This window comes from Rhynchophorus ferrugineus, unplaced genomic scaffold, assembly GCF_030347505.1.
Source record: "Rhynchophorus ferrugineus isolate W39M unplaced genomic scaffold, kcgeb_rfMv2 rfM3, whole genome shotgun sequence".
NCBI classification, from domain to species: domain Eukaryota; kingdom Metazoa; phylum Arthropoda; class Insecta; order Coleoptera; family Curculionidae; genus Rhynchophorus; species Rhynchophorus ferrugineus.
Window position 1 is genome coordinate 4,833,026 of NW_027472582.1, and position 26,679 is coordinate 4,859,704.

At 33.7% G+C, this 26,679-nt stretch overlaps 2 protein-coding genes across 2 annotated transcripts in view; one reads left to right on the top strand and one right to left on the bottom strand.

The window, feature by feature from the left end:
• Positions 1-57: 57 nt before the first annotated feature.
• LOC143193758 (uncharacterized) lies at positions 58-6,739 on the top strand. The gene is made up of 5 exons (XM_076400118.1): positions 58-151; positions 204-315; positions 370-551; positions 4,000-4,110; positions 6,588-6,739. Coding segments are annotated over exons 1-5 (549 nt in total). The 5' UTR covers positions 58-149; the 3' UTR covers positions 6,730-6,739.
• Positions 6,740-10,021: 3,282 nt separating this feature from the next.
• LOC143193757 (potassium channel subfamily K member 18) overlaps positions 10,022-26,679 on the bottom strand; it is a 72,531-nt gene continuing 55,873 nt past the window's right edge. Inside the window, exons 5-10 of the mRNA XM_076400117.1 lie at positions 15,664-15,729; positions 15,429-15,604; positions 15,108-15,358; positions 14,198-14,392; positions 13,951-14,135; positions 10,022-11,992 (exon numbers count right to left, since the gene is read on the bottom strand). Coding sequence (XP_076256232.1) covers positions 14,042-14,135; positions 14,198-14,392; positions 15,108-15,358; positions 15,429-15,604; positions 15,664-15,729 — 782 coding nt within the window. The 3' untranslated portion in view covers positions 10,022-11,992; positions 13,951-14,041. The remainder of the gene's footprint in view (positions 11,993-13,950; positions 14,136-14,197; positions 14,393-15,107; positions 15,359-15,428; positions 15,605-15,663; positions 15,730-26,679) is intronic.

Genomic DNA, 26,679 nt, shown 5'->3' on the forward strand with positions numbered 1-26,679 from the left:
GTTTAGTTCATATGAATGGTATTTAATAATCACTGTACTATTTTCATAATGGATAACGGTCTAATAAGTGTGAAAACTGTTATATCAACATACCGGCATTTGTTTTCCTGTTAGTACTAGGATTTCGTTCTAATACGTTTAGTCAAAAGATGTAAGGTAAGCGTTTAAGTTTGTTTTTTTTTTGTATTGATGCTTTTTTTTAGGGGTTTGCTTTATGTATTTATTGGTGTAATATGTTTGACATCCAGAGTGACTGGTCAGTCATACAATGTATATAACGCACTGTATCACTTTCCTTCCGGTTCCGGAATGGGTGTATGTCATTTATATTGTTTTAACACTGCATAAAGTAATCTTAAATAATTTCAGTTATACGTTGCAGTTGCGTGGCCGCTCACTGACATAAACATAGATGTATTTGGAGCTGTTTTCTTAGAAGCTTATTACAGTTTACCGTTTAATGATACTCAATTGCAATATCCACCAGTAGTTAGTGACCGATCACTCGGAAGAAGATCAGTATACGAATCATTGATTTCAAAATTTGACGCGTAAGTGTTCATTTTTTACAAGTTAGTTTTAATATTTTTGTATAGAGGACTCTGACGTTATTATAGAGTTTTGATAAATGTTTCATGTTTTTGGTTCATAATATATATTTTCTACTGTCTAGTTCATGAGAGATACATATACATTATGATATATTAGTTAATGTGACGACTAACTGACGTTAACGTTTATTTTAAATTTTCTTTTTATTCTTCCTTATACATTTTTCGAATGAATTCATTTTTGTTTCTTTATATTTTCCAATGTTTTCTGATATTTGGGGATTTATATATAATGGAGGTTGGTAAAATATATTAGTATTTATTTTGTAACTATGTGTTTGTTTCGAGTATTAAATTGTTTGATGTTTTAATGATTAATTACGTCAGTTAAGTAACATTTCTTTTTTTTTGTTATTCAAGATTATTAGAGATGTCCTGATGTCCAAGTACATTAGGAAGCTCGTTTCTTTCCTCGCATTTTTTCGAAGTTTCAAATTAATTGGAATTATTCGATTTTTGAGGCCTATAAGAGGGATGACGGGTGTTAATAAAAGAAAGGAAATATTGTTTTTATTTAGAATGATTTATTGTTGTTATATCTTGACACAAGATGACTACCTTGAGATGTACCAAACGAAACCACCTTCAATGTTTTACTCTCTATACTTTTTGCGTGCGTGTAAATTCACAGGAAATAATAGCCCTTTAACGTCCCTCAAGCCTTCGCCCCTCCACTGTGATGCCTGGTTTAAAACAGATTTCGAAGGGAATGGGATTTATGGATCTACTTTGTTTTTCAGCGGGTCCATATTTATCCGGGGCCTACGGTACGGACCCATTAGCCTCAACATTAATGCCGCCTTTTTGTGTTTGTTCAGCGGAATTATTTGGTGGCTTGATGTACTAATATAAATACAAGACCAAAATAAATACACTATTTAAAGGTCGCTCGGGTTTGAGTGAAGAACGGCGGGGGGTGGAATTTGTCTTTGATACGTTTCTATTTGTTTGGGATTTTGGATTCGGCTGAGTGGACAGATACGCGATAACGTTTATTTTCTTACATGAAAATTACATTTTTTCCGCATAATTCTGATATTTGTTGTATTTTTTAATGCGAATTAATTTTACGTATTAAAGTTATTATTTTGAATAGTTTTTGTTGTTATATTTTAGAGTTTGCTTTTGCCAAGTAACGTTTATTTGGAATGGGACCTATCGTCATTCGGAACTCGCATTAAGAAGTTAGATATAGTTTTAGATATATCCTAGTTATTATAAAATATAGTAGAATACTATCCGGTAATTTATTTTCGACTTTTTTTGCTAAAAGAAAATACGTCATTTTAAAATAGATTGATTTTTTTGTTTTGAATTTTATTTTTGTTTCTACACGATTTGCCCATCCATTAGGTAATTTATGGATGTCAAGAACAGTATCTCCCTTGAGCTAAACCATTAATCTAGCCAAGTTTAGTTTATTTATTTATTAAAAGTCTCCTCAATATATTATATGATCATCAATTTCAATAAAACAGTAGACTCACGTCATCTGAATTGATCCGAATCTGAAAGTATTGAAACAAGTGTAGATTTATGGTGTCCAATTCTGCGATTGTATCTACGGAAGTAACAGAAATATACAAAGTTTCCAGAACAAGGTACTATTCCATGTTAAATTCGTAATGACAATCTGCATAAGTATATTAATGTAGCAACTGCCCACGGGGTTAGCAAGGATTATTCTCAAAGACATAAACTGAGGCTCCATCAGCACATCAATGTTGCGTTCTCCAGCTCCTAGATGATACTGACTTAGTCAGAAGATTAAATAGAGCAAAAACAAATAGCTTATTAGTGCTAATTTAGTACATTACTATAATAAATGATAATAAAAAGATCTAACGCCCACACAAACAGGCATTAGTTAACAGGTCAATTGTAAAGTCCCCAGCTTTCCATAGTAAAACAAATTTTTTTGGCAAAATTAGTTTTTTTTTATTCAATATAATTCCCTTCAAGGGTGATACACAGATTATAGCGACCCTCCAACTTTTCAGTACAATTTTTGTAGTACGATTTGTCCTTGGCTTCAAAATAGGCCTCAGTTTCGGCGGTCACCTCTTCATACGACGAAAATTTCTTTCCAGCGAGATCTGAGAGTAGGAAATAGTCACTGGGAGCCAGATCTGGAGAATACGGTGGATGGGTGGGTTTTTGCCACCGTTTTCACTGACTTGTGACACGGTGCATTGTCTTGGTAAAGTAGCACTTTCTTTTTCTTCGAATGCGGCCGTTTTTTTGGCGGTTTCGTTCTTCAAACGGTCCAAGAACGCTATTGATGGTTCTTCCTTTTTCAAAATAGTCAATGAAAATTATTCCATGCGCATCCCAAAATACAGACGTCATAACCTTGCCAGTCGACTTGCGTTTTCGCACGCTTTGGAGCGGGTTCATCGTGTGCAGTCCACTCGGATGGCAGTCGATTGAACTTCGGAGTGAAATGATGGAGCCATGTTACATCCATTGTCACATATCGACGCAAAAACTCAGTTTTTTTCGCTTGATCATCTTCAGACACTGCTCCGAATCATCAACTCGTCGTTGTTTTAGGTTAAAAGTGAGCTCGTGCGGCATCCACTTTGCACAAAGTTTTCTCATATCCAAATATTCATGAATGATATGATGTACATGTTCAGTTAATATCTTTAGAGTGTCTCCTATTTTATTCAATTTCAATTTACGATCATTCAAAATCATTTTGTAAATTTGTTAAATGTTTTCGTCGGTAAAAACCTCTTTTGGGCGTCCACTGCGTTCACAATAGCGTCTTCGGTGCTCACTTCATCACGTCTAAACTTAGCATACCAATCCTTGAAGGTCGATTTTCTTGGGGCAGTGTCCGGTAACTCAGCATCAAGCCAAGTTTTTGCGTCAACTGTATTTTTTCCCTTCAAAAAGCAATATTTTATCAACACGCGAAATTCCTTTTTATCAATTTTTTTCACAATAACAAATGTTGTTTCATTCAAAATACTATAATTTACAAATTAATGATCCGACTGCTGTCAAATTTATACACGCATCTTTTGATGGTTAGTGCTAACTAAAAATATATGGATTTAATTCTAGTAGCGCCATCTATGTGTCATTCCGGCAACTTTTCAATTGACCTGTTATTATTGTTATAAAATGAAGAATTTTGTTCATATTTTACACCTATATTCCACACTCAATTGCTTTCCTGTACTCGGCGATGCGGGCGTATATCAGATAGTTTTAAATAAAAACTAAGTAGTGGAAAATTAAACGAGCGAAGATAATGTTAGTAACAGTTTTGAAACAATTTACGGTCGTTTTATTTAATAAGCGAGATTCCACGCTTCCTGCGAATCTCCTTTAGTTCGTAGACACGGAATATACATCTTACTTTATGTTTTCCTTTTAGAAAAGGATATCCAGGCAAGGCGTGCCTCTTAAGGAGCATCTGCGAAGCGGCGTCATACTCTATGCAACATTTTAACGGCGTTTTAGGAGATTTATTCCATATCCTATTAACGTAAGTATGCTAGGAGACTTTTTGCACTCGTTTTTGTCTGAATTAGATTGGCATTCGCTGTATTTTAATTTTTTTAAATAGATAATATTTATTAATAAAAGTGGCATTACTTTTTTTAAAATATATTAATAATCAGGCCTATAAATCAATTTTAAAGGCTTTACAACCGATTATGTTATGGTCATTTGAAATGTCCCCTGCCTGACATATAGATGGCGTCACTCAAATTAAATCCATATGTTTTCTAGTTAGCCCTAACCCTCAAATGAGTGTGTAAATTTGATAGCAGTCGGATCATTAACTTGCAAATTATAGTATTTTGAGTGAGGTAACTTTTGTTATTGTGAAAAAAAATAAATAAAAAGAAATTTATTTCGCGTGTTGATAAAATATTGCTTTTTGAAGGGACAAAATACAGTTGAAGCAGAAACTTGGCTTGATGCCGAGTTTCCGGACAATGCCTTTGAAAAATTAGCCAATAAGGATTGGCGTGCTAAGTTTAGACGTGGTGAAATGACCACCGAAGGCGGTAGACGTCGTGGACGCCCAAAAGAGGTTGTTACCGACGAAAATATTTAAAAAATCTACAAAATGATTTTGAATGACCCTAAATTGAAATTGAAGGAAATAGCAGATACTCTAAAGATATCAACTGAATGTTTACATCATATCATTCACAAATAGTTGGGTATGAGAAAGGTCTGTGCTAAGTGGGTGCCGCGCGAGCTCACTTTTGATCAAAATCAACGATGAGTTGATGACTCGAGCAGTGTTTGAAGATGATTAAGCGTAATCAACCCGAGTTTTTGCGTCGATATGTGACAATGGATGAAATATGGCTCCATCATTTCACTCCGAAATCCAATCGACAGTCATCCGAGTGGACTGCACACGATGAACCCACTCCAAAGCGTGGGAAAACGCAACAGTCGGCTGGCAAGGTTATGACGTCTGTATTTTGGGATACACATGGAATAATTTTCATTAAGTACCTTGAAAAAGGAGAACCATCAACAGCGACTATTATATAGCGTTATAGGACCGTTTGAAGGACGAAATCGTCGAAAACGGCCGCATTTGAAGAAAAAGAAAATGCAGCTTCACCAAGACAATATACCGTGTCACAAGTCAGTGAAAACGATGGAAAAAATCGGTGAATTCGGCTTCGAAATGCTTCCTCATCCACCGTATTCTCCAGATTTGGCCCTAGTGGGTGTGACTATTTCCTGTTCTCAGATCTCAAAAGAATGCTCGCTGGGAAGAAATTTTCATCGATTGAAGAGGTGATCGCCGAAACCGAGCGCTATTTTGAAGCAAGGGACAAATCGTATTATAAAAATGGCATCGAAAAGTTGAAGAGTCGCTATAATCAGTGTAATACTCTTAAAGGGAATTATGTTGAATAAAAAAAATTGCTAAAAAAATGTGTTTTACAGTGGTAGGTCGGGCACTTTTCGACCCTCCAACTTCTCGATACCATTTTTGTAGTAGGATTTGGTGTGGTAGTCATGCTGAAAACATCTTTGGTCCCCATTTTTTTGAATATGGCCAAGGTGTTGCTGTTACTGTTACTGCTGAACGGTACCAAGAGATAACTTGAAGTTTTCTTGTGCCTGAAATGGAAGAGCAAGGACTAGAGGACATGTGGTTTCAGCAAGATGGGGCCACAGCACACGCAGCTTGTTTAACAATTCAATTATTGAATGACGTTTTTTCACGAAGACTAATTTCGAAAAGTGGCGATTTAGCATGGCTAGCCAGATCTCCGGATTTAACAGCACCAGACTGTTTCTTATGGGGTTTTTAAAATCAAAAGTTTATGTGAGGATTCCCAAACGATTCAAAATCTTAAAGACAATATTCGTCACGAAATTGAAGAAATTCAGCCTCAGATTTTGCAGAATTTCATGAAAAATGCCTTAAATAGAGTCAAAAGTTGTATAGCGTATCGCGGTCACCATTTAGCCGATATAATTTTTCAATCATAACGAAAAAAAAAATGTAATGACCAAATAAACTTTTTATGAAAACCAAACTCACTTATCTTTTCTTTGAGCAAAGTTATAGGCAATCACAATGGTAGCGGCACTTTCGCCCCACGTTGTATGAGACAACGGTACTGAACTGATGCTGAGCTGAGCAAATTTGTTTTTATTTTTTCAGTAATGTCTGTGATTTTATATACTTGGTCAATTGTTAAATGTTTGTTGATAAAATCGAACTAGGTTGATTTTTTCTATCTATAATTACTTTCAACCATTTACAGGAGTTTTTAAAATTCTTTCGTGAAATATTCCTAAATTTAATTAAATTATTATTAACTATTAATTAGTATTAATTGGAACCAAACTTGTAGCAGAGATAACTAAAAACCTTTATAATTAAGTATCATACATGAATCCACTTTTTTAGTACTCTATATTATATTGAAACAAGTACTACCTAATACGCAGTGAAAATGACGTTGTTGATTTCAGACCATCAACAAGCTCCGACTCCAAAGAAGATTACTTCCTCGAATACTGGCAAGCTGAAGAGGCAGGAACCAATACTCAGAACTGCGAAAGTTACAACGCCTGTCGTATTAATCTGTTAGACCTGATGAGTTTTATCAAATAATTTTTCTTGATTTTGTTGTTTCGTTTCATTCATCCTCTCCCATCATCCATCGTCCATTATATTATTTATTTTACTTCCCATATGCTGTTGTTAGAATGCTGACGACATAGTAAGTAACTTTAAATTTTGTTTAACTTTATTGTGGTATTCTTCATTTTTCTTCTAACGGTAAAGCTGCCAATATTATTTTACTACAGTTGAAAATGTTTTAATATATATTATATGGTCTCCTCTTTACCAACTAAATTCTATCTGATCTAGACCTACTGCTTACAAGGGCTCCGAACCACGGCCCTCAGCATTAACCCTACTGACTGGGCGAGTGATCAACTTAGAGATCATCACAAAAGACATCCGGTCATGGTCATGAATTGTGATTCATAAACATAAATTTATAATCATGTCCCAGTAGGAATCGAACGAGCCATTGTTGCAATAGTAGGAGATCTGTATAGAATATTGCATCAATCAAGCCAATACAGTTAAAACATATGCAAACACAGTTGGCCTTTAATGTTAACTTTTCAGAAATTGAAGACTTGATATGTTCTTCTTGCTGCAGATAAGTTATGCTTTTACATCATGTGCTGTATTTTCTTCAATGGCCATTCGTGGACTAGATAAGCAAAAAGAGTCAACTGTCTAATAGCCATAACAGCACCTCAGAAGATAATTGGTGGAGAAATGGAAGAATAGATAAAAACGAATTCTGAATGACATATTTTCAACAGACCATTAGAGAAACGATATTAAACCATGAAAGAGTGTCATTTTCAGTATTGAAAAGTGGAAAAAAAACTGATGCTAGTCCATCTAAGATATGGTCTAATCTCTCTGGATCTAAGATATAATCTAAAAAATGGCCTAATTTCTTCCAGTTTCTTTTAAATTCATTTTAAAGTAGTAAGAGCATTAGTGTTAGTTTTGATGGTACCTAATCTAACAGTTAAAACACAAAAATTCAGAAAATCACAAGTGATAATCATCAGTCAGAATTTTTTAGTTTCATGTTGCAAAAATATATCTTTTGTAGTATCAGAGCAAGCTCATCTTGAGTATCTTTATAAACATAGGTGTAAAAAGTTGTTTCTCTATCAAATTCAAGAGGTATCAATATATTGCAATTTTAATGTTGATTTGGTTTGATATCAACATAAAGAAAAATATCTGAAAATCCACTATAGATATTCTAGAATTATACAAAATTATAGATATTATAAACAGGTAATTTTCGAAGCCCTTAAGCTTGTAACAGCACCATGTGTTGTAGTTATCTTTAGAGTTTTTAAAGATAGTACTTTGAGGTGACCTCCCTATACACTAACAACAGGAAATACACAGTATTTGGAACATTTTTTGGGACGTGGGCATTGACACAGACTGACGTCATTAAGATCAAAGTATTCTAGGTTGTAGAAATGAAGTTATTTGGAGAATAGATTTTAAATTTCTATCGAGGAATACATATTTTGAATTTGGTTTCAATATTTTGAATGGAAAATGCAGCTTTAGCTTCCAAAAAGGCCTTGATCAAGATCATGTGTAATCTGAAGCATAGCAGATTAATAATCATTGAAATCGAAACAGTTAACTGTCTTAACTTGTGGTCGGTCGTGGTCATGCAAGAGGATGGCTTTGTGTTTGTAGAATATTAGTTGCTATTACTAGTCTTTTTTGCAATGATACGCCATGCAATTTGATCAATTGAATGCAGTAGCAGTTTCATTGGGCTTTAGGAGCTCCCACCATATGCGCATCAAGATATTATAGTCTATAGAAGATATTTCGCTTTGGTGTCGATATGGATGGCCTTCCTGGACTAATCTATGACAGTTTGGGCTTGAGATTGTCGTAGTTGATTCACTTTTCATCGCCAGTCACAATATGCTATAGAACACTTTTCTTTTTTGACTGGTAAGCAATAAGCCCAGACGGCATTCGTTAAATTTCGATAGTTTCCGCCTCGTTTTGCCATGTTGCCATTTACAGTTTTTTTTTCTATAATAAATAAAATATTTTAAAATTAAATAATTTTATAAAAAGTTCTTGGTATTACTTTTAATACATTATAGAAAAACCTTGAACCTTAATTAAAATGCATATTTTAGGTTAATTTTTGAACCCAAGAAATGCTATTCGTAAAACATTCTTGAAATATACATATAATTTACAAGAACTGGCAACGTGGCAAAATCAAATTTTATTGCATGCACCAGGTTCATATGCTTTCCTATGAGAAGATTTTAGAAGTGGCATTTTCAGTAAGCTCATGGTATTACTTTTAATATGTTATAGAAGATGATATTTGTGCCAATAAACTTGTCATTATTTGAACTTTAATTAAAAGGGACATATTAGGTTAATTTTTGAATTCAAGAAATGCTGTTATATATGTATAAAATATTTTTGAGATATACATATAATTTACAAGAACTGGCAACGTAGCAAAATCAAATTTTAGCGCACATGCCAGGTTCATATGCCTTCCTATGAGAGGATTTTAGAAGTGGTATGTTCAATAAGCTCATGGTATTATTTTTAATATGTTATAGAAGATGAAATTAGCACCAATAAACTTATCAGTATTTGAACTTTAATTAAAAGGGACTTATTAGGTTAATTTTTGAATCGAAGAAATGCTATTATATATATAATATATTTTTGAGATATACATATAATTTACAAGAATTGGCAACGTAGCAAAATCAAATTTTATCGCACATGCCAGGTTCATATGCTTTTCTATGAGTAGACTTTCGAAGTGGCATTTTCAGTAAGTTCATGGTATTACTTTTAATATGTTATAGAAGATGAAATTAGCACCAATAAACTTATCAGTATTTCAACTTTAATTAAAACGGACTTATTAGGTTAATTTTTGAATCCAAGAAATGCTATTATATATATAATATATTTTTGAGATATACATATAATTTACAAGAACTGGCAACGTAGCAAAATCAAATTTTATCGCACATGCCAGGTTCATATGCTTTCCTATGAGTAGACTTTCAAAGTGGTATTTTCAGTAAGATTTTGGTATTACTTTTAATATGTTATAGAATATTAATTTTGTCATATTAGGTTAATTCTCGAATCCAAGAAATATTACTCTATATATAATATATTCTTGAAATATACATATAATTTACTAGAATTGGCAATGTGGTGAAATCAAATTTTAGTGCGCATGCCAGGCGTCCCTACGAGTAGATTCCTTTATTGTAACCGCGAGGTTAAAACAACTGATTCAGGGATTAGTATGTTATCGTACAAAAGAAAACCGTGACAATTTTACTTATTTTTTATTTAATATATTTGAAACATAGGATCAGACATCGCTATGCCCACCAAATAAACGAAACAACAACCGAACAAAAAGACCTTAACAATCCTAATTTTTTTTTGGACTATTAGAAATTCATTATCATAGTCATATATCTCTATACAAATTTTACATTAGTTTATCGTTATTCCTTTGTCAAAGGGTTACTGAATAGTTATTTTAGAATTTTTTTGTCGCTTATCCATTCCGATAGTCCTCTATAGTATAGTTTTATTCACTTAATTATTAGAAACATTCGTTATATACAAACATAGGTGAACGGAAATCGATTAACATGAACATCCCCTTGTCGGATATGATATGATGTAAAAATATCGAAAATTATAAATTGTAGTTGATCGTTTTCGTGTCATGTTGAGTTCGGATAAGTTCCTGGGTAGTACCTAATCGTACGTTTTCTAGATTACAAAATGGGATACAAATATGAGATTAAAATTATATACAGGATGTAATATTAAAAAAGTCAACACTACGGTTTTATGGTACATCGTTCCATATGTGATTTGTTCACAAACCCTGTTTCTTAAATAATTAGTTTTTTTTTGGGGAAAACCGCGCTGGGAATGATGGAGTAACGTTTGGATCAGAAAATGGTTCTTTTATTCGTTTGGTTTCAATGGCATGTTAACAAACTTACACTCTTTTTGAAATGTTTGATAGTAATATATTATTTTGCGCTTGATAAGCTCCATCATTGAATCAAAATAGCTGTATGATTCAGTTGTAGGAGAAGAAAATAATCGTCATAACTTAGACTGGCCCACAATGACACCAAACAACAAGGAATTTGGAACAGGGTCACAGTAAATGGCTTGAACATTGTTAGAAGATAAAAAATCCATTTAAATGATTGAGGATGAGGGTGATGATTTTGAATTTTGTGATTTCTGATGATGTTAGTCTGACATGTTAATCTGATGATGCACAATGAGATCATACTGAACGCTTCTGGTTTTAATATTGGTATTAAAAACATCAAACTAATAGCTGTTAAAAAAATTGGACCCAAAATTCCGAACGGTGGAAAACCATCGATCAAATTTCAATGCCGACAGAGACACAGACAGAAGAAAGGGTTATCATATTTTCTTCTATTATGAATAAAATCATGGAAGAGCAGATTGGATTAACTAACTAAAGTAGCCACTCCGGAGCAGTGTTCCAGTGTTTAGCCAAATGGTGAAATAATACAATCTCGAATAAGACTTTTACGTATGTTTATTTGGCCAATTTTCTTCTCTTGGGTTTGGATACTTGGACACTGTTACACACTGACGTCATCAAGATCAATATGTTCATATTTTGAGATTAGATTCAAAATGTGTATTGAGGAATAAACGACTCTCACCCTTCTTGTGGCGCGGCGAAGTCAACGTTTTAGACAGAAAATACAGCTTCAGTTTCCAAAAAGACATGGAGCCAGATCAGATGGAGAGTTCTGATTAACAATGTTACAAACCAGAATAGTTGTGGTCACTGTTTGGTTATTTTGTGTACCACCAACAACAATGTATTGCATGGTGATGATAATGATTTCATTATTTGGTTTAAAATGAATAATATGCTTTGACTGAATTTAGAGGTAAGTTTATTTCCTTGCATTCAATGATGTTAGTTCTAATCTATAATGCAAAATAAATATTGTTGAAATTGTCTTTGTTGTTATATACTTGTGGTCTTGTATCAAAAAGTTATTTTTCTGTTGAAACACTATTCCATCACTCCCATTACATAATAAGGAATCTATAGAGACGGGATTATTCTAGATAGAGTTTTACATTTCAGTGTTGCCCTCGGAGCATTCTTCCATTTCCGGCTCTTCGGGCAGAGTGTAAACGCCAGTCATCAGTACGCTACCTTCTACGACTTCCGGCATCTTGGAACCAACGGTAATAGGAACCATCTCGTGGTTCATTTCTATAACGAAGAATAAAATGAAATTAGATTTAAATAATTATATATTTGATCTATCTGGCATTAAATTAATGCCAGCAAACTAAAATGTAGTGAAGGAAGGGTTGCCTTTTAAATTTTGGGATTATGCTGAATTTTGTTATCAGTCAATTGTTTCTATTCTTGACGGTATACAGAATAGTTTAGTGTACAGAAACTTGCATTTTTCATCAATTTTTTATTGAAAGATGTCCAAATTTAGGAACTATCTTTCTTTTTCTTCTTTTTTTAAATTTCGGTATTCTGCTACAATATATTTGTTCTGCCATTTTCCAACAATTTTTTGTTAAAAAATGTCCAAAGTGGGTTATTCAGGAACTATCTTCCTTCATAATAATGCCACTAAATTAAATTATACTGAACCAATGTTGTCCTTTATATTTCGGGATTACACTATAATATTGTTGTTGGACAGCTATTAACGTTCATATCATAAAGTTCATCTTTTTTGAGGGTATAAAAACTTTGAACATTTTAGTGTACAAACATGATTGCCATTTTCAGCAATTTTTTTGTTGAAAATTGTTTAAAGTTGGTTGGCATTAACCCAATGATGTTCTTTTGGAACGAAAGGATGACAATTTGACCAGTTGGTAGACCTTATTAAAAGAAAGGATTACTTGCTCATTACGCTACTTCATTGCTTGCTTATTACGATGCTCATTATGAACTCTTGCATCATGAAAAATACAATAATCTGTCTTCTAGCACAATATTCGTTTTTCCTTCTAAGTTCAGCTCATTATTTCATATTTTGTTGGTAACAATAGTAAATAATAGCATTTAAACTTGGCTTGATGCCGAATTTCCGGGCACTACCCCATGAAAATCAATAACAAGTTTAGACGTGGTGAAATGAGCACCAAAGACGGTGAACTGACTTTTTACTGACGAAAACATTTAATAAATCCACAAAATGATTTTCAATGATCGTAAATTGAAATTGAATAAAATAGCAGACACTCTAAAGATATTAACTGATCATGTACATCATATCATTCACGAATATTTGGGTATGAGAAAGCTCTGTGCAAAATGGATGCCGTGCGAACCTTTGACCAAAAGCAACGACGAGTAGATGATTCGGAACAGTTTTTGAATATGATCAAGCGTAATTAACCCGAGTTTTTACTTCGATATGTGACAATGGATGAAACATGGCTCCATTATTTCACTCAGATGTCCAATCGACAGTCATCCGAGTGGACTGCACACGATGAATCCGCTCCAGAGCGTGGGAAAACGCAAGTCGACTAGCAAGGTTATGGCGTCTGTATTTTTGGGATGCGCATGGAATAATTTTCATTGACTGCCTTGAAAAAGGAAAGACCATCAACAGCGACTATTACATAGCGTTCTTGGGCTGTTTAAAGGACGAAACCGCCAAAAAAACGGCCGCATTCGAAGAAAAAGAAAGTGCTGCTTCACCAAGATAATACGCCGTGTCACAAGTCAGTGAAAAAGATGGCAAAAATCCCATCTCCAGATCTGCCCCCCGTGACTATTTCCTGTTCTCATATCTCAAAAGAATGCTCGCTGGGAAGAAATTTTCGTCGAATGAAGAGGTGATCGCCGAAACTGAGGTCTATTTTGAAGTAAAGGACAAATCGTACTACAAAAATGGCATCGAAAAGTTGAAGGGTCGCTATAATCAGTGTATCACCCTTGAAGGGAATTACGTTGAATAAAAATAACTAATTTTGCCAAAAATTGTGTTTTACTATGGTAGGCCGGGTACTTTTCAATTGATCTGTTAATATAATAATATTCAATTAACTTTCCATTGTGTAAAATTAATGAATATCAAATATAATCCTTTGTTTTTCTTCTTTTTTTTAATTTTCAAAAATTAATTTCTGTTTTAAAAAACCTGTACACGTATTTGTAATTGATGTTTTTGGGTCTTACACATTTATATTTACCTATGACGGATGTTGGAGTGCCAGTGCTAAGTAATGTTTCCTCAGTAAGATTCCTATGATAAAAACTACTGCTCTTTTGCGGATTAAATTGTCATGACGTCAAATTATACGGATCGTTGATATTCAGATCATCTGAGAAACTGGTCGAGTTTAATTTGGGAACAGACTTTTCCTGATGCTTTAACCTGAAATCGTCAAAAGAACTGGTCAAAATCGATGTAACATCCTTGGATCAGTTGAGGCTCACCTATGTACAATTTCATCATGTACAACGTTGAAGGACATGGCGGTCAGAGCCATTCCGGACATGATGTAGATGGAGCAGAACCATAAGGTAGTGCTCGAGTCATAATCCGGAAATGGGTCCGAACCGGGGACCATGTTACCGAACCCGATGGTGGTCAAACTCATGAAGCAAAAGTAGAAGCCGTCCAGCAATGACCTGAAACAGACAAATAATGGCTTAGATTGTTTCCTGACGTGAATTTGTTAGACATATATTGACATATATCTTTATTAGGTTCTTCGTTCGATTTTTTTACAAAAAGCAAAAGCAAAAAAGCATCAAAACAAATTCATGTTCACAAAGATTGTTAAAGGATTTCTTTTTTAAAAGAGTTAAAATGTCTTCACCTTCACATAGGACCCTAGAAGATCAGATTGATCTCCATCAACACTAGAATATGTAATAAATATATGAGATATGGTTTTGATGATATTAATTCACAGAGATAGATTTAATAGAAGTTTCTATAACATCATCAGGTAATGTGAGCATTATTTTGGAACATTTTCAAAAATATACAAATGAATTAGCGCGCAATTTCATGATTATGGAATATATCTTCATGATTGGGCACCAAAACAAGAAGTTAACTTAATATTTCGATTTCAAAGTATGTCAAGGTCCCAAAAATCGACAAAGTAGGCTTTAGTATTGCTTTTTTTGAATGCTAAACGCCTTTTGTTATCGTAAATGACCTTTAACCTGGTGAATCAATAAATTCAATTAATTATTGTAAGCTGGACCTTGAGAAAATACCTAGTGTACAGAAGAGAACCTATTTCTTCACCAAGACAAAATGTCCTGTTATATAACTTAAGACTATTCGCCAGATATATCTATCTCTGACTTATTAAAGAACTTGGTACTGTACCAGTTTTCCAGTTTGTATAAGACGAAGGTTCCCAGGCAGATATAGATGAACATCATAACCAGACATAGAAGTATGGGCGCCAGTATGCTCCAGCCGTGGATAGAGCTTTTGGATTCGTTGTCAGTACCACTTAAACTGTCTATTTCCTTCCCAGCGGCATCTCTGCAAGGCGAGTGAACATTGTTGCTGTAGCTGGAGTTCGACCTGACATAGAAAGGTTCCTGCAGGCCCAGTTGTTGTTGAAGCTCCATCTCAAAAGAAACAAGTTGTGTATTTTTTACTGGACACCCAAAGGTATACTTCTAGATCAGACAATATTACCTGCTGTCGTTTCCTCTTCATCCGCCTTTCTTTTTCCGCCATTCTTTTCTCGTCATAGCAGCAGTATCCGCAATTTGAACAGAGACAGCAGCAGAGAGCTCGAGAGAATACCCCTCTGGCTACTCGGCTCAATATCGAACCAACGCTGGATAAATATAGTAATGTTAATGGTATTCCTAAAAAGGATGATGTTCGGTTGAAATCTAGTTTGATATTATGTTTTTGTTTTCGTTACCTAACATCGCATATGCCATGGTTACAGCTTTGCCTAGGGATGTTCTAGGTGCTATGCTACCATAACCTGTAAATAGATTACAATAGAAAGGTTATGGCTACTTATTATTATTTGTTGTTTTAATTAATCTGCCAACTCTGAATGTCCGAATATTTATTTCTCTAGTTTTATTGATAACTTCTGATTGATGGGTTATTTATCATATGAAGAAGTTTTTAGACGTTAATGGAATTCAACAATCGTTTTAAAGACCGAAAACTATGACATAAATTGACATTAGCATACATGTTTTATATTCAGAGGGTCAGTTTTAAGAGAATAAAATAAGTTTGGAAAAATAATTATTTTGCTTGTAACAGCTGATTGATTAAAATAAAGTTTAATATAAAAACAATGGTAAAACATAGGGTGGCCCAACTATATTGTTTCTCATTTAATATTTAACAACGCTGTTCAAAATATAGCTGTAAATTTTCAAAATACTTTCATATTTGTTCTTTTATATAAACGTTCTTTTATTTATGAGGTACAACGCCTATAACTTTGCTCAAAGAAAATATAAGTGAGTTTGGTTTTAATAAAAAGTTTATTTGGCCTTTACATTTCTTTTTTAATTACGATTGAAAAATTATGTCGGCTTGATGACCGTGATTTTCTATGGAAATTTCGGCTCTTTTTAAGACAATTTTCATAACATCCTGCAACATCTGAGGCTAAATTTCTTCAATTTCGCGACGAATATTGTCTTTAAGATGTTGAATCATTCGGGGTTTATTCACATAAACTTTTGATTTTAAAAAACCCCATAAGAAAAAGTCTGGCGCTGTTAAATCCGGAGATCTGGCTGGCCATGCTAAACGTCATTCAATAATTGAATTGTTGGTAAAACCACATGTACTGTAGTCCTTGCTCTTCCATTTCAGTCACAAGAAAATTTCGAATCATGTCTTGGTACCGTTCAGCATTTTATTTAGATTAGAATGTCGTTATGTCAGACTCAAAATTAACTAAAACAGAATTAATGCGGCAACATTGCGACGTTTTGACGTACACGTTACATGTTCGCACGCATCAGACTTTATTTTGTCGTTTTTTAACTAGTCTATGCTATTTAGTAAAATGATAAAACTGCTCAGGGTTTAAAAGGGATTTTACGTTTTTAATTTTTTTGGCAATACGTTCGACGGTGTGTTATTTTAATGACAAACTATAGGTTAGTCGGCAACGACTAGAGCCAATATTACAAATAAACAAAAAAAAATTACCAGATCGATGTTGGGGACAGTACGACAGATCCGGGCTTCGGGAAATGGAATGCTAACAATAACCGTTATAAATTGGCCCCGGCCTGGGCTCGCAGCATCCATCCTCGGCCACGATTACGTTAATTGGACCGATTATCCTGACTATTGCTTCGGTCGCTCGAAAGAAAACAATAGCGGGCTCGGTTCTGTTTGGATTGTTTAAAATCGCGTTAATTCGGTTGTTTGATTGTCGGTCACGACATGTAAATTAGTGTCGCGGTAATTATCTGTTCTGCGAGCGATTATTCCGGCCGCTGGCGCGGTGAGTTATACGGAGTAGTTTCGCAGTCGAAAACCACGCCAAAACAATGGGATTTTGTGGAAGTGAAGCATTTTATGTTTTATGGGGCTGCCATTTGGGTAAGAAACGATGTATTGTCGCGGGTTTGTATCGCAAAAACTATGCGATTTTACTAATATAGGGTGTGCAAATAAGATTTGAAAATTTTTCTGACTCAACTTTAAACAAATTGTATGCATTAGATTTTGAACTGTTATTTTTCCGAATTACGAATTAATTTAGAAAGATTTAGATCAGATGGTGTTATTGTGTATTGGGAAATGTGTATGTGTCATGCCTAAGCTTACAGAGAAACAGTGATTTAACTTTATAAGCGTTTCGCGACGTCCAACATCTAGATGTCGCTACTTGTAACTTATTTGTGGACCGCCACGACTCTTTAGGCCACCTACAACAAGTTCAAAGGTTGGCAACGCCGGTGGATTGGTACCATGCAATTCCAGACTATCGCTCAATCGCTGTGCAAAATCGCTGAATAAAATAAGAAAATAAGACATAGCTCATAGACCTACCGACAGTATAATAAAACAATTTTGTTAGAGTCTGGGGCACGACATATTGTCTTGCCTCTATAAAATCAGTTTCAATTTCTGGGTCTACTGATTTATTCATAATTATATGTAAACAAAAATCACGCTTAATTTCTTTTTTAAAAAGTTTTACTAAATAACCTGAGATGTACACTACGGTACAACATAAAACTTTGTTTGCTCTTATAGGAACATCTGGACTAAAGTTATAGAGTCAAGTAATTAACAGTAAGAATGAGCAGAAACGGGGATACTGGCTGAATGAATACAAACTTTAGTACTACTTTCTGGAATTTGTTCAAATGTCGATGATACTTGCTTCGAATACCCTGGTTGTGGGGCTGGAACGATGGAAATAGGCACTACAAATATAGTAAGACAGTTTAGAAATTAATGGTAACAATTATGAACAAAAATGTGACAGACTCCTTCAATTTACCTTCTATATAATTTTGATTTTGATCCACTTCAATTTGTCCATATTCTGGGCTCGTGGTATTATTTTTACCATCACTAAATTGTTCATACGTACTTACAGGAAAGTTTAAATGTATCACAAAAATGTCTCACATGGTAACGATCATAAATCTGTTTCATCTTTAACCCAACTAGTTTCAACTCATTGAAAATAGCGTGAAGAATAAACAAACCATAGATCGAAATGAACCAATCAGATTCCGTCGCGGCTCTTAACATGGCGAATAAAACAAGTAATATGTTAAACGTAGCGACATCTACATGTTGGACGTCACGAAACACTTCGCCAAAATTTCCTATGAAGTTAAATCTCTATTTCTCTATGATTATGGTCTAGAATTTTAAAAATGCTAATTGCTATTTGTTTATTAAATTTCTATCGGATAATTTTACTGTTTACTACAATACAAATAGAATTAACAATTAACAATTATTTCTTATTATAAAATGGCGAATTCGCCGTTGCCTATAATATCGGTATACAATTTTCGAAAATTATTTTCTTATAGAACGCGTTATACGAAACGAACAACTTCACGACCCAATTTCCATGTGCCAAACTCTCATGTAAATGAAATTGGGACTTTCTGTCTTCCCCACACCTCCCCATAAAAATAAAACGCCTTAAACCGACACCGTACAATATCACATCCGCGCTGTAAACACGGGAACGGCTCGTTTTCGGAACAGTTTTATTTTATTGAGATAATTTCATCACGACTAAAAAACTTTCGATTCTATACTCCGACGTTTTCGCTCAGATACTCGTTCGCGATCGTGACGCACGTGAAATTTTAGAATATCCTCAATTATTTGAGGTTTTCGTTGAAACAATATTATATAAACAAAATGAGTCTTATAAATAGTCTATTAAAAGTTTGTATATACGTCGTGTCATCAAGATGTTTAATGTAACACGTCAATTGAACAGTCCCCGGCCTACCATAGCAAAACACATTTTTTTGGCAAAATTAGTTATTTTTATTCAACGTAATTCCCTTCAAGGGTGATACACTGATTATAGCGACCCTCCAACTTTTCGATACCATTTTTGGTATGAGGACAGAAAATAAACGTTGAGGGCCAGATCTGGACAATACGGTGGATGAGGAAGCAATTCGAAGCTCAATTCATGGATTTGATGGATTTGACACGGTGCATTGTCTTGGTAAGCAGCACTTTCTTTTACGCTGTGGACGCCCAAAAGAGGTTGTTACTGACGAAAACATTAAAAAAATCCACAAAATGATTTTGAATTACCGTAAATTGAAATTGAATGAAAGAACAGACACTCTAAAGATATCAGTTGAACGTGTACATCATATCATTCACGAATATTTGGGTATGAGAGATCTTTGTGCAAAGTGGGTGCTGTGCGAGCTCACTTTTGACCAAAAGCAACGACGAGTTGATGATTCGAAGCAGTGTTTCAAGATGATCAAGCGTAATAAACCCGAGTCTTTGCGTCGATATGTGACAAAGGATGAAACATGGCCCCATAATTTCACTCCGAAGTCCAATCGACAGTCATCCGAGTGGACTGTACACGATCAACCCGCTCCAAAGCGCGGGAAAACGCAACAGTCAGTTGGAAAGTTTATGGCGTCTGTATTTTGGGATGCGTAATGGCCGCATTTGAAGAAAAAGAAAGTGCTGCTTCACGAAGACAATGCACCGTGTCAAAAATCTATGAATTGGGTTTCGAATTGCTTCCTCATCCACCGTATTCTCCAGATCTGGCCCACAGCGACTATTTTCTGTTCTCAGATCTGAAAAGAATGCTCGCTAGGAAGAAATTTTCGTGGAATGAAGAGGTAATCGCCGATACTTAAGCCTATTTTGAAGCAAAGGACAAATCGTACTACAAAAATGGTACCGAAAAGATGGAGGGTCGCTATAATCAGTGACAATTGACCTGTTACTTATGCTATTAGTCTAGGTTTGAGTTTATTAAATAATAAGTTATGTGTTTTATTGTCGTATTTTTATTACCATATTATTTATAAACTCTTGAACGGTAATGTTTGTTTCCTTTTGTAAAAAAACAATTTTTCAAAATTCTGAATTATACTGCCTCCTTAACTACTTGTTTAACGTTTGCAGCGATTTTCAACAAAAAGTAAAAATGACCAACGTTATTTCGGAGCAATTATATTATGATCGAAAATAATTACAGAACCTCAACTCCACTATAAATTACACATTTTTCCATTACCCGAAGTACTATCAGGAAATTAACGTTAATAACCTAGGCGACAAGATCGTATTGAACCTTAATTTTATCCTCGATTAGTTCGCAGATCCGCCGTTCAAAATCGAATCAAATTTCCGTAGGATCGGGTAACATCGGCAACATCGCCGAACGCCGCGCAAGAAACAATTTGGACGAAACCGTTCGGCAAAGAAAATTGGAATTTGCCTCGGCTCGGAGCTGATGGATACACGCTCTCGGGTTCGGCTTGATAACATTACAGATTGATCTGGCTGCCTAGTATTTTTTTCCTCTCTGCAGCAACTGTTTAGATAGAAGCGCGACCGTAAAAGGAAAACTGCGCCATCTAATTCAAAAACGTTTTTTTTTTCAGTGCCTCGTTCCGTTTCGCTTAAACTTCCCCGAAAGGGCAAAGGCCACTTTGACGCAATGCATCCGCTGCAATCAAAAAAGGCGAGAGTTTTCGTCGTTTTTATATCCGCCGATGACATATAATCGAAATTAAAAATGTAGGTTATAAGAATAGCGCTTTTCTGACACTCGGTGTTTTACTGGTTGCATTTAAGGGAAAATTTATTTTTATCGTTTAAAGGAATTATTTCGAATTGTATACAGTTCAAAAAAAATTATTTCCAGTTTTATTAGTTATAACAATGTAAACGTTAACAGTGTAGAATGTTTTTTATAAAGAAAAAAATTAAAAATATACTCCGAATAAAAGTTTTATAAATTAATTTAAGTTAGTCTGGAAAAATACCTTACCGGTTGCCTATGGATTAAATGTTTTTTTGTATTGTCAATTTTTGAGTCAATAGCACAGTTATATTTAAGTTTACAGCAAGTAATTGATCGTAAAAAATATTCTCAGGTATATTTCAGTTTTTAATCATAAAATCCAGGCAATTATAGTCAAATAATAATGGAAAGACGTCAGTATAACAACACGATGACATAGATTGTAAGTGGTCATGGTATACTTTGATTAAACTTCTTCAGAATTTTTGTTGGATGCTATTGACATATAATAAATAATTAGTGGTTTCAAGTTGCTAAATTTTTAAATTGGTTACTCTAATTCATCAGTGTGATATCAGATATTTGACCGATTCTGGAGTACTATACGAGATATAATGCCCCATTATAATCCATGAACATTTGTATTACAATGGAATTCAACATACAATGGAAACAACCTTCTGTTGGAACCTAGGAACAAATGGTATATAGAAACAATACTCTGTTAAAATGCAGTGTTGTTAATTATATTATTGTAGATAAAGTTTACCTATTGATTATTTTCCAAGTTTTGGAGATCGAAATTAATTAGTTAGCAGGATATCGCTTCGTTAGTAAACAATGTTTTACTGGTTGTATTGTATGGGATATTTTGCAGGTGATTTTACGAGCAAATTATTTTGAAGTATATAAGGTCTGAAACAAAATTAGTATTTTCAATTTTGTTATTAATAAAATTGAAATGAATTGAATTATTAATAAAATGAAACTAAAAATTATTTCGGTGGTTAATTTAGTTTTCCATCATAAAATCCAAGTGAGTGGTAATGAATTTACGTTATAACGGCAAAATTTTTTGGGAAATACCTGAATAAAAACATATATTTTATTTTAAAATGAATGTATTTTTAGTTGCCTACTATATATATGATTACTTATTTCATTCATTAATGAGGCATGTATTACTGAATCTGAATTAGGTCAACTGAAGAATAGTCCCATAGTAATCTAGAATAAACCGTTATAACCGATTTTCTAATATTTTGCATTTTCTGTTGGATTATCCAAATAAGTGGTATAAAAAATATTGTTTATCTTCTCTTTGCATACACAAATATACGAGACCTGCTCTTTTATATATATATATATATATATATATATATATATATATATATATATATATATATATATATATATATATAAATACTAATAAAAATAAACAATAAAGACAGAATTGTTTTGTTTTTGTTAAATTTAATGGATGCCCAAGACAGTATTATGTAAATACTAAAATAAATACTTTAAATTCAGTGTCTGAGACGTCACAAGTCTTCGAAAGTGTTTTATTGGTTGCCTACGTCCGGGTTATTTTTTCTTCTTCGGTATACGCTTTTCATAATAGGCTCCGTAATGAATAAAAAATAAATTCAGACATTCGCCAGGTCCCGCTAAAACGTCTCTCCCCGCAATCTCCATAATCCTCCCTCGAGAAGAGAGCGCCGTAACATTATACTAACAAAAAAACGAAGAGGAATACGTTCGACGAGTAAATTTAGACCGTGAGAAGTCGTAAAATCTGTTTTGTCGACGTTTGCCCGCTTTTGAGCTAACAAAGTGTAAAGGGCTCGTAAACGAATGGATGTTCGGTAAAAGGCGGATATATATGTCCGCTGGTACAGCGAATATAAACGATAAACAGGGCTCGTTTCGGGGAACGACAATTATTTTTTTGAAATTCGAAACGGTTGCGTTGTTTGGGACGTCGATTGGTACGGAACGCGTCGCGTGATATAAAGAGAAAGAGAGAAAGAGCTTCGTTATGCGATTTCCCGCGGAGATGGGCTGTCTTGTTCGAGTCTAAAATAAAAATAGAGATTCATATTTTGTAGGTTATAATGTCATCCTTTGAAGATTACAGGGTCTTGAGATTTTCAAAAGACGATCTCTTTTTATCTAAGACTATATATGAAATGAAACAAAAGTCTATGAGAGAGATAGTGCAATTGAGACAGAAAAACTGTCAGTCTAGATTTGTCTTGATTAAAACTTTAATTGCATAAGTCAAATTACTATTTCTCTCCAATTCTGACAGCTGTTAGCAATGTTGCCGCATCAACAAGGGTTTTTGTTTGCTTTTATGGTTTTTCACTAACGTTTCAAAGAATTTTTCAGTGATTTGGCAACACGGTTCACTAGTGAAAACCGAATGTCTATCCAAAGTAGCACTGATCTTACGTCATCAAGGTGTTTAATGTATTGGCTATTGCAATTTGTAAATTCGCTGTAATGGCGGGCAGTATTTTCCTTCTAATTTTATTCCTGTTATAAAGAGATACAATGCTGGCTGATACATTCGAACATGTAACCATGCATATCAACCTGCAAAAGTTGTTCGGTTATCAAGTGTCTGCAAAATTCTTCAAAACATTAGTTATAATAAGTAACTAATCGGTAACTTCGGACAAGAATAGGGTAATGGTGGACCGTTCTATCACTAAAATGCATTGGATAGGTAAGGTTAGTATTGATACTATTAAATATTAAACTGTTGAGGTTTTTATTGGAAATATTCTTATTGTGTAGCATCACTGAATATTAGTATCGATGCCATGACAAAGAAAGCTTTCAAAAAACAAAACCAATATAATTTTGGATTCACTTAAAAGAATGTGTTTAAGGTATGTAGTAAATATAAATAAAATACTTTCTATTGTTTGTGTTTTACTTTTTTATAGACCTAAAAAAAGATACAGAGTGCTTCAGATGTTTGGACAATATGGTTACAGAGTGTAACTTCTTCCTTCTTATCACTGCATATTCAATCAAAATGAATTATTATGAGATGTGGTAAAATTACTACAATAGACTTACAGGTCGAGAAAGATGTGTCTGTTTCGCGGGAAACCCTCAAATTTCATAGGCATGTACAAAACTCTCACTATAATAATGAGATATTTGTGTATAGTGTTATTGCAGAACTGATGTGAGGGAAAATCGGAAGTAGTTCAGAGTAAAAACTATTCACTTTGCTTTTTAAGCATTAACCGATATGAAAAGTCGTAGAAATATTGCAGGTAATTGCTTTTATGGTGTAATGATTAGAGCGTTCAGTTCACATGCGTAGGTAGTACTACCAACAATGCAAAATAATAATATTATTTTATGACATATATACAAAATTAATTTACAAGCAAAACAAGTCTAATTTGTTGCTCGTACCAACTTCAAATTGATCAGTTGGCAATAGTGAAAATAATGTTATAAATAGATAAATAGGTTTAGTTAGGTAATAAGCTAAATTGTATTTATATAGTAGAGTATAAAGTACGTGTAGTAGATAGCTTAAACAAGATTTTTGATTATTTCTATTTATTTATTACAACGATTATTACGTACATATTTCATTTTAAATCGTTTTTTGTGTGTTCCAAATCAAGTTTGATTAATTTGATTATTTGATTATTTTTTTTAAGTGTTTTTTTTCGAAATGGCAACCTTGCAATCCTTCTATTATTGAAAACATAGCCTCAAACGTTCTGTTTAACCTAAAAAATGATTTTTGACATTTGCTACGTCGCGTCCTTTTGACAAATCAACGGCATACGTCGTTGCTCGAAACGGTCGAACATAAATCAAACTTTTCTTTCGTATTTCGCATGTTTATCGTCGTCATCGTAAAATATGACTCTGAGGCAAAGATAAATACGAGTGATTTAATTTATCGCATAACCATCGGTATCGCGGACGGATATTATAAATTGTTCCATTAAAATAACAACTCACGGCAAGGCATCCAAGATTAACAAATATTAATTATTATTATGTGCAAATTCGCAAAATATTAATAGTTAGTTATTATCCGCGCTATCTTTTAGGCCGAAATATATGTGGTTCATTAGCATTAGCCGATAGAGACGGATTTGATATATGGATCTTTCACGATAAGGGGATCGATATTTTGTAATAATATGACGGTATTTTCGTAAATATTACAATAATTCTAAAAATAGTACTTTTATTAAGTAGTATTATTATTGAGCAACATTCTACGGGTAGAGTGAGAGAGAGAGGAGGTGAGGCGAAATTGGAAAAAGAACTGAAAAGATAAGGAATAACGAAAAGAACTAAATAAGGAAGGGATTAAAGACGTAGAAAGAGAAGAATTATTTGAAAAAGCTGGGTAGAATAAATCAATGTTTGAAATTTTGATAGATGACCAGTAAAATAGACTTTTTAAAAATTAAAAATTTTATTTTTAAAATTAGAAGTTTGAAGAATAAAACAACAAAATCGTTAAGAGTAATATTAATATAAAGGAAGGTTCTTTGGTTTTGCCTTAAAATACAACTGAGATAAAATATATTCATATAGCAGACGACTACACTTCGATTTCCATTTACGATTCCATCCAGGTTCACTAATTCAATTTATTTGCAGATTTGGAGTTGCTGAAATAAAACCGCCTCTTTGTTGAAATGCTATCGAGAAAATGCCGAAAATATGTTTTCCTGCCTTAGGCAAAACGCGAGGAAGCCTTATGTTAATAGGAAGTCCCTCATTTCATATATTTATTTATAATGAAAATATTACTACGTCATATTGGGGAGCTATCCAAATATTTGGGAGCACACAATCAAGATATCGACAACTCCATATGGAGAAACACTCCATTCTTATGATAACACCACTTACATTCTAATTTTTGTACAACACTGAAGGAAGATTCAAGACATCAAAATATCAAAGCTTTCCAAGTCCCTGTAAGCAACTATACTTCCAATAATTGAAAAACCAGAGCAGACCAACTGAGTGAATGTCTTGATATATAATTAATATCAATGTTTTAAATTTTGATAAAACAAAACACTAAAAGAAACACTTTGACAATTAATAAATCAATCACTTTATTTCTAAAATTAGAAGTTTAAAATATAAAACAACCAAATTTCGTGAAGAGAAATATTGATATTAAAGAAATGTTCTTTGGTTTTGCATTAAAATACAACTGAGATAAAATATATTCATATAGCAGACGACTACACTTCGATTTCCATTTACGATTCCATCCAGGTTCACTAATTCAATTTATTTGCAGATTTGGAGTTGCTGAAATAAAACCGCCTCTTTGTTGAAATGCTATCGAGAAAATGCCGAAAATATGTTTTCCTGCCTTAGGCAAAACGCGAGGAAGCCTTATGTTAATAGGAAGTCCCTCATTTCATATATTTATTTATAATGAAAATATTACTACGTCATATTGGGGAGCTATCCAAATATTTGGGAGCACACAATCAAGATATCGACAACTCCATATGGAGAAACACTCCATTCTTATGATAACACCACTTACATTCTAATTTTTGTACAACACTGAAGGAAGATTCAAGACATCAAAATATCAAAGCTTTCCAAGTCCCTGTAAGCAACTATACTTCCAATAATTGAAAAACCAGAGCA

Coding starts and splice junctions, on each gene's coding strand:
- LOC143193758 (XM_076400118.1), top strand. Junction 316..369: donor CTTCCGGTTCCGGAATGGGT/GTATGTCATTTA, acceptor AAATAATTTCAG/TTATACGTTGCAGTTGCGTG. Junction 4,111..6,587: donor TTATTCCATATCCTATTAAC/GTAAGTATGCTA, acceptor TGTTGATTTCAG/ACCATCAACAAGCTCCGACT.